This window comes from Papaver somniferum, chromosome 6, assembly GCF_003573695.1.
Source record: "Papaver somniferum cultivar HN1 chromosome 6, ASM357369v1, whole genome shotgun sequence".
In the NCBI taxonomy this organism is placed as follows: domain Eukaryota; kingdom Viridiplantae; phylum Streptophyta; class Magnoliopsida; order Ranunculales; family Papaveraceae; genus Papaver; species Papaver somniferum.
Genome location: NC_039363.1, coordinates 72477952 through 72486332, shown reverse-complemented (window position 1 = coordinate 72486332; position 8381 = coordinate 72477952). Strand labels below are relative to the sequence as shown.

The 8381-nt window shown below is 37.7% G+C and overlaps 1 protein-coding gene across 1 annotated transcript; it reads right to left on the bottom strand.

The window, feature by feature from the left end:
• Nucleotides 1-2107: 2107 nt before the first annotated feature.
• On the bottom strand, nucleotides 2108-4246 carry LOC113287969 (tyrosyl-DNA phosphodiesterase 2-like). Its single transcript, XM_026536878.1, has 3 exons — nucleotides 3592-4246; nucleotides 3154-3413; nucleotides 2108-3032 (listed from the first exon to the last, which is right to left on the bottom strand). Exons 1-3 carry the CDS (start codon nucleotides 4178-4180, stop codon nucleotides 2436-2438), a joined length of 1446 nt encoding a protein of 481 aa, XP_026392663.1. The 5' UTR covers nucleotides 4181-4246; the 3' UTR covers nucleotides 2108-2435.
• Between the last annotated feature and the right edge of the window lie 4135 nt (nucleotides 4247-8381).

Here is an 8381-nt window from a genome sequence, read left to right as displayed (position 1 = left end):
ATACAGAACAAATACTTTGTATTGTAATCCTGATGATGAGTAATCCATCGCTACTCCCTTGGTTGAGTCAATAACGTTTGAATCAAAACAAGGTAGCGTGCGTATCATACCAGTGTAAGGATTGCACATGTATGATGAATTGTCAAATTTAGATACAAAACACACAAGTCCACCTGATCCAGCAATAGGAACGACACATCTTTCCTTTGGTAGTTTTAACTTTATGGGATTCAAATCACCAGTTTCCATATTGTACACATAACTATCCTTAACATTGGCAAGTAAAAACCACGGGTATCGCTCAAATAACTGATTTGATGTCAAATGAAATGATGCGGAGTGTAAAATCGTATACCATGTCTTACCAACCATTTGGCACCAGAAGATATCTTCTGTGGGAAGTAGTCCCAGTAACATCTCGACCATGTCATTGGGGAGTTTGTCCCACTGGTTCTTTGTGTCACCCCCATTGCAAACTTCCATGGCCTTCCCTAAATAGGTGCTTTGCTGGTTTTGGCTATCGTTGTTGTTGCTAGCCATATGAGATTGATAAAAGAGCTCCTGAACCTGGGATTCAGCCCGAACAAAAAAACAAAACAAAAACAAAAGTTTGAAGGTTAACAAGGAGATTATTCAGAAACATAATGATGAAAGATCTATCGTAAGTTAAAGAAGCAGAAAGAAAACAATGCTCACTTCTACTTTTACCGGAAGAGGATTTGCACAAAGCAAACAATAGAGAAGCTCTGATCTGAGTAAGGAGTTCCCCAGAGACCAACAGTTATCATTATATAGCCATGCTACCATAATGATCTCTGGCCTCTTATGGAATATATTCAACCCCTGGTGACCTGTCAGCAGGTTGTTACTCAGGCACAAAAAATATGACCAAATACAATGACTCCTGCTGATTGCAGAAAGCAGTGAATCAAAAGCTTTTAAAGTATCGTTATTACCGTTGTCCGTTATAAGCATAAAAATATGACCAAATACAATGACCCCTGCTGATTGCAAAAAGCAGTGAATAGCAGCTTTTAAAGCATCGTTATTACCGTTGTCCGTTATAACAATTCTCATTTAAGGCCTTACCGTTGTGGCGTTGTTAAACCACCTATAACGGATGGACAATGCCAAAAAGGACAAAAAATAGTTAAAAAATGATAAGATTGGCATTAGTCAGAAAGATAAACAATAATCTCCGGAACCATGGCCGTTGCTACAACATTTTATAAGTGGAATTTGATGGGAAATTCATTAACTAATCCTATTTCGATGAACTTACATCTATCAGGTTGGTTGTAGGTTAAACAGCGCCCATGCCCTCAGTGTTAGTATGGATAATGGAATCGGGAAAGATCATGATCCAGCCTAGCTATTGAATGCTTCCTTGCATATACTATGTAATCAATTTGATAATGAGAACGCATTAAATATTTTCTCAGTAGATTATCTTTCTTCCATTTCTGCTAATACATTCTAAGCAACAAATCTGCCAAACTGCCTTGTCGTTTTCTAGATATAGCTTCAGTCTTATCCCCCGCACAGTGATGACACTAATGGATTTCTTAAAACTTGGGTTTAATTTCTTGCAGCTTGTTTGCTGCAGTTGTCTTTAGCTGATCATGGAGATAATAATATGATAACATTTCATAGCAGACAGGCTAAAGTAAACTAAACCCTTAGTTTCATACTCTGGCTTGAAAGGACAAGGCGGTGTTGTACTAAAGGAAATTTATTACATGGCAGAAGCTCAACCCAAGAATTCACCTTAATGTTATCCTATCAGAATACTGAGAAAAGGATAAAGGTTGCTACTGGTTTGATTTGGCGTCTAACCACAATGTCACCACTTACTAATAATAACTTTTAAACATTATTGCAGTCTACTCGTACCTGTGCAAATTACTGGGGTTGTAATATGTTTGACAACATATGACTGAAACCTTCTATTCCAGATGCGAAGTCCTAACCTCGAACAGATTAAAGATATAAGCCGTATATCCTTCTTCATTGGATAACCTGACAACGAGAATTTAGTTATGCTATAGGTTCTAATTAGGGAAAAAGAACTTTCAGTGAACTGTGACTTCATCAAATGATGCAAATGTATGACAAAATTTACTTTCCATTAACATTTGGGAATAACAAGTATCTTTCAGATGAAAATTCAATCTCCGAAACTGAAGGCAGCATCTACATGTGTACATCAGAAAAGAGAAACCACCGTTTACAAAAAGTCAAAGAGACTGCCATCCAGGATAAAGGACAATGGTCTTTGGTCGTTCACAAAAGTTAGCTAACTACTGAACCATAGAGACAAAAAAAAACGGCTATTGACATATAACAAACTTCCTTCTGAGAACTTCTCGTTGAATGTGTCATCCGAAAAACAAGCCAAAAAGAAGAGTTACCCCTCATGATGGAAGACTCTTTCATCACTTGTTGCAGATTGTAAGGAGCAATCCATAATGATCACTAGGCAAAACAGGGAGCATCAACTTCTGCAGCTTACCCTTAACTTTCTTCTCCTTACAATATGAAAGGCCTGGTAATTCTTCCCTACCGATCAACTCGATCCCACATATTTTGAAATCCTGCAAATTGCACATGAATCGGTCTAATCGCTTCTGCAGAGTCCGATTGCCTGATAGCATCTGATTCGATTTGGTATCATACGTATATCCATTATCTCCGGGCTTTAGCTCACTCCAGGCATCGACCCAACCATCGGGTAATGGAAACTGACCATCCAACTTGTCATCCCAGTTCATATCACCACCAAGTATGACATTCGGCGAACCCTTAAGAATCAGTATGGCTTCCTTTGCTTGAGCTACACGTTCTTTGCTGAACATCTGATTCCATGTTGGTGGGGCAGGGCAGGGGCTTTCAAGATGGCTAGTAGCAATAACCAATTTCTTGCTCCCTCCACATCCACCTCCAACTTCAATCTCAGTCGAACAAAGCTCTCTCCCCATTATAGAGTTGCTGAAGGGTTTGCAACTAAAGGATTTTACGGGTAATTTACTCAACTGCCAAAATTTATGGAAGTGTAACAAGTAAGTAATTCAAAATGAGACACAAGAAGGAAGTTCATTTTAACCAATCATAAACTACATGGACAATAGTTAAAGTGGGTGGATCAAATCATACCTGCATACAGAAATAAGGTTTGTTCACCATTTCATATGAAACTGAGCAATGATAAACTTTCCACCAGCTAGATTGTTGGAAAATCTGATAAATTGTTGGTGTCACCTCTTGTAAGCATATGACATCAGGAGTATGCAGTTGAATGAGATCCCCCAATGCTTTCATTCTCTTATGCAGTTCTAAGTCCTCATTAAACCATACATTGTAACTCAAGACCTTCAATGTGTGCAACTCTATTTCCTTCTTCTCCTCCGTAGTACCTGCACATGTACATCAAATCAAGATTAAACTATGTCAAGGATGCACAATTGGGAACAGCCCAATTGGCCAGGGGACTGAGGCCAGTAATTTGGTCTCCACGCTGGTTGTTTCCTATAATTGGTTGAAACCCTAAAAAAAAACACACCAACAATAACAACTAAAGAAATCAAGACTAACCCGAGAAAGTTCCTTCCTTTCTGGATGATTTCGAAGAGCAAGACTCGCCCACATCGAGAAAACAATCAGTTGATTCTTCAGTAGATATTTGTTCAACTTTCCTCTTATTTTGACAAGCTTTCAAGGGCAAGAAAACAGAACCAATTGAAGAATCCAATTTTCCATCTGAATCAATTGGATCTAAATCTTCAAAATCAGATAGTAACGACGCAGAAGATCTTGTTCCACAAATTTCACAGTTATGTCGACCGACTGGGTTTGAAAAAGTACAGGCTTTGCAAGACCATTTAAGCGTCGCTGTTGGAGAAGGAGAAAAAGAAGGAGAGGGAGAAGAGGATGAAGCAGATGATGATAATGAGAAGAGACAAATCTGGCATGTTGATTTTTGAGACGGAGGGTTTAGAAAAGTGCATTTGGAACAAGACCACGCCATTGATTTAGAAAAGAAGAAATTGAAATTTCTAGGGTCTCTGAAACGGGGAGAGATTAAAAAGGAAGTGAAGTTCAACAAGAAGAAATTCAAATTTCTAGGGTTTCTGAAACGGGAAGATGTAGTGATTAAAAAGGAACTGAAGTTCAAACTCGCCATCTAAACCGCTTGCCGCTCATATTCCTATGCACTCGGTTCGGGATACTTGGGACATGAGGAGGGAAATTCCGCTTGCCGCTCATATTCCGTTGTGTACCTCGGCATTTTATATCCCCGTAGGGCCAAACACCACGGTAAGAGCCACACGTCTATTTACTCGCCTAAAATTTTTATAGAACATGACCGGTAATATTTTGTGGTTCAATGAATCAACTTCATCCACGAGTACTCAGCCTTGCATACTTGCATCAAAGTATGCATCTGCCTTCACTCATAAGGCAATACACAACGGAAGTCTTCATCTTCCTTCTCTCTAACTCTTTATGCCCCAATAAGTATAAGAGGTTTTCCATGCATCAAACGAATTGATCAACTCACAAAATCAGCAATATCATAAACACAAAGACATGACACAATTAACCCATTTTATTACATCAAAGGAAGATTACAAAACTCGTCAATCACATGGACCAAAACAGGCCATTCACTCTCTTGGTGAATGCCTAACACTCTCTACAATCAATGGTTCTTCTCTCAATTGAACAACACCTCTTATTAATCTCTAGGCTATTTATACAAGCTAAAGATCAGGCCAAAACTTTTGTGCAACCGCCTGCACAAGTCTTGACATCCAAGTGTCCAAGTAGTTTCCATAACCACATAAAGTGTGCATAACCGACTAGCCTTTACCAACTAGTGCCAAATCATGCCACACCTGTCCCAAACGGTTGTAGGCACTCTAATATGGTTGTAAATTCAATTTATAATCGTTCCACCTTGTCTCACTTCATTGGCATGCTCGCAAAGCCAATAACCAACACTTGAGCTATAATGTGCCACTTTTACGCCAATTTTATGCACCACTGCATATGGACCTGATCTGAACTTGCTAAGATGCCTTAGTTAATCCAAATTCATTCCAACATGATTTCCAACTGATGCCAATACGTGCTATATGCTCATATGCGTTATTCTTGATTTACTTAGCCAATTGCTTGACAATAGTAATGCCACTCTTGCATTACTAACTTGTTTGCATTATTCAAGATTTGGCCACCCTTGAACTAATGCATAGACCAACTCTTGGCATATTCTACCTTCTTGCATCATCCTTGAGTTTGATCCAACTCAATTCCATGGATATGCCTTAATGTCAACATCGCATGTTGCATGTTGTATCTTGCCGCTTTGGATTTGCCTTGCCTTTCCCTCAATGAAGCTTCATTGTGTCGGCCAATAAGCTTCATTACTTAGACAAATGTCTTTACAATGCAGCGCTACCTTTGCGCTTCACTGGCCCTGAGGGGTTATGCCATTCTTAGCACTTGACAGTCTATGCAGTGTCGCACAATAATTGTCGAACACTGATTTGGCCTGCAATATTGTAACACGCAATCATTATGCGCCACTTTCCTGACACGTCATAGTAAGCCATTTTGGTTAGCTATGGCTTATTTCTAGCGAAACCCAACTAAGACCATATTGCTCAAATGTAGCGAAATCTCTTAGTTGCAATATAAAGTTGATCAGATTTGATACGGGTTTTAGCTAAAGGAAACCACATGGAAACTGAGTTTTCATAGAATTTTTCACTTTACGGATATTCAGTATTCGTTCTTCAGTTGAAACGAATACTGAGCATCCGTTGACAATTTCATGGAAACTAAATATCCGTTTGGTAAATAATATTTGTTTGACCTATTCTTTGTTACACTCCTCTCACACCCGATCATAACCATCCATCATTCTCAACGGCTCTATTTTCTCCATCGTCAGATCCCAACGGATATTTTCTCAAAAATTTGTCTAAAATGTCTATAAATACAAACTTATTTTTCTTCTCAAATCACTCCAAATCATCTTCATACATTTTCCAATCAAGTCTCTCAAATTATCTTCTTACCTTCAAAAGTTTCTTCATTTTTTTTCTTGTTCATCTTTTTTTTTGTAGACAACAATGTCGCAATCTCAAATGGAAAATCTAAACCGTGAAGGAGATGGCTGATCCGAGTGTATACTGGATGTGTATACCACAGAAACAGAAACTCAGTATGTGTTTCAGTCAAGTTAACGCTTTGACCCAAACAGAGTACCCGTTTGCCACTAAGCGATGGCATGCACCTGTAGTGAGGTGCACCTCCCACCCATTTCACTTACCTTCAAATAAGCTATAGCTAAGGAAAATCCTTGACCATTGTGCTTGTCCTAAAAGAACAACAAATTTGGGGGGTTTTCTTTCTTTTTTTTGTTTGTTTTGTTTAAGCGATGACCCGAAGAAACCACGCTAATAGTTATCCTCAACTAATGGAATGAGCCAAATAAGAGATTTTTACCAATGCATGGAGGGCATGAGCAACTTCTTTATAAGTTCTGGAGGAAAATAAAATTACAAACAATAAGTCAAGAACTAAAATAGAAATTATTTTTAAGAAGAGCATTTGTACGTTGATCTTCATCAAAATTTCCAACAGCAAACTGGTCAATAAGGTCTTTAACATCACTTTAAACTACGAAATGAGTGAGCTTTATTTCCATAATTTTCTTCAACAGGGACCAGATGATCCAGGTCTCAGCTTCAGTTGAAGAAGATACAATAAAAATGATAGTTGCATAAAAAGTAGTTTTCCTGGAAGAGTCATGTATTACATATCCTACACTATTAGACAAGGACAAACAATCAAAAGTGTTAGAGCACTGCTCGGTCAAACTCGCAAGCGTTGCTATCTCAAGCTTGTTTGTCAAGTTTAGGTGATCAAAACTATAATTCTTGATTTCTAGTCTACTTATATCTATGTCTCATACTAGGATAGAATGTGTAGTTGAGCTTTAGACTTCACGACGTTCATCGATTGAAGACGAATATATACTGAGGAGAGATTGGAGGAACTTCATCAACAAAAGGTACATGGAGACTAAAACTTGTCTATCACTCAGAAATCTATTCTATTTTATTGCCTATTGAGACTAAGTCGTATAACTATATAGACTCTTACATTATACACATTTGATATTTCGAGCTGAGTTTAACTCGCTTATATCTAACTCGAAATATGTGTTGGAAGATTTTTGCTTTAGCTAAATTCATCATTATTCTTGACGAGTCTAGTTGGAAACAATTTATTTGTTGGAAACTAAATAATGAGTCAAAATATGATCATGTGAAAATTGCCTTGAAACATCTTACATGATTTGTGTGACACAATCATTTGATGTCAACTCGAAATGTTTCGTATTGATCATTCGATCACTTGCAATTTAATTATAAGCTAATAGTTTGTGTGAGACAATTATTGTCATCTTCTAAGGATGTTTCAATGATTGAAATGGGAGTTTAGAACAATTAACCAATGTCTAGATATAGCACAGTGTACATACCAGTATGCAAACTTTTGTGCATGATTCGGGTCCGGAAACCAAGTTTGCATACCAGTATGCGAACAGTTTTAACTGTTAAAGTCCGGGAACCAAGTATGCATACCAGTATGCGAATGGTTCTACCTGAGTTAGGTATGGGACGATAGTATGCATACCCGTTTGCGAACTGTCGGACAAGACCAAAGTCCGGAACATAAGTTTGCGTACCTATTTGCAAACTAAGTTGGTTTATGTTCTAAAATCGGTTAATTATGATTTCCTACTCATGAACAAATACATATATAAATTAAGGAATCCAATCTTTGCAAACCGTGGCTTAATGTTCATGAATTTATTCTCTTGAATCAATCCGATTTTGTTTCAATTGTGTCTTGTATACTTCTATGAGAATATAAACAATTGAACAACTCTATGAGTAACACAATTAGATTCATTTGATTATCATTTAATCTAGAAGTGTAAGATGAATGTGGTTAATAGAAAAGTGTTCATATGGATAACTTCGGTTAACTATTGTTGAGGCAACTCAATATACACGTTTAGGTATGGTTACCCATATCTAAATGAAAGTATATTTCATTTGTGTGTAACAAGCTAAGACCATAAAACGATGGAGAGATACTGTTTTGGTTTTAAGCAAACTTAGCTTGAATCTTAAATCAGGATTTCATCTAACAACGAATATTGATTGCTCTGTTTCAAAGCTATCAAACCCTGATTTGAAGACTATATAATGGAGAACTCTAGCAATTGGGAAACCTAATCCCCGCACCTCATGTGTGATACTAGTTGCGTACTAGAGTCGATTCTCCTTTAACCTAGGTTT

What these genes read in the sequence shown, in the direction of transcription:
- LOC113287969 (XM_026536878.1), bottom strand. Translation starts at nt 4,180, where the DNA reads ATGGCGAGTTTGAACTTCAGTTCCTTTTTAATCACTACATCTTCCCGT. An exon ending in AAAGGAAGGAACTTTCTCGG is followed by an intron (nt 3,414 to 3,591) that starts GTTAGTCTTGAT and finishes GTACATGTGCAG; the next exon opens with GTACTACGGAGGAGAAGAAG. An exon ending in AACCTTATTTCTGTATGCAG is followed by an intron (nt 3,033 to 3,153) that starts GTATGATTTGAT and finishes AAATTTTGGCAG; the next exon opens with TTGAGTAAATTACCCGTAAA.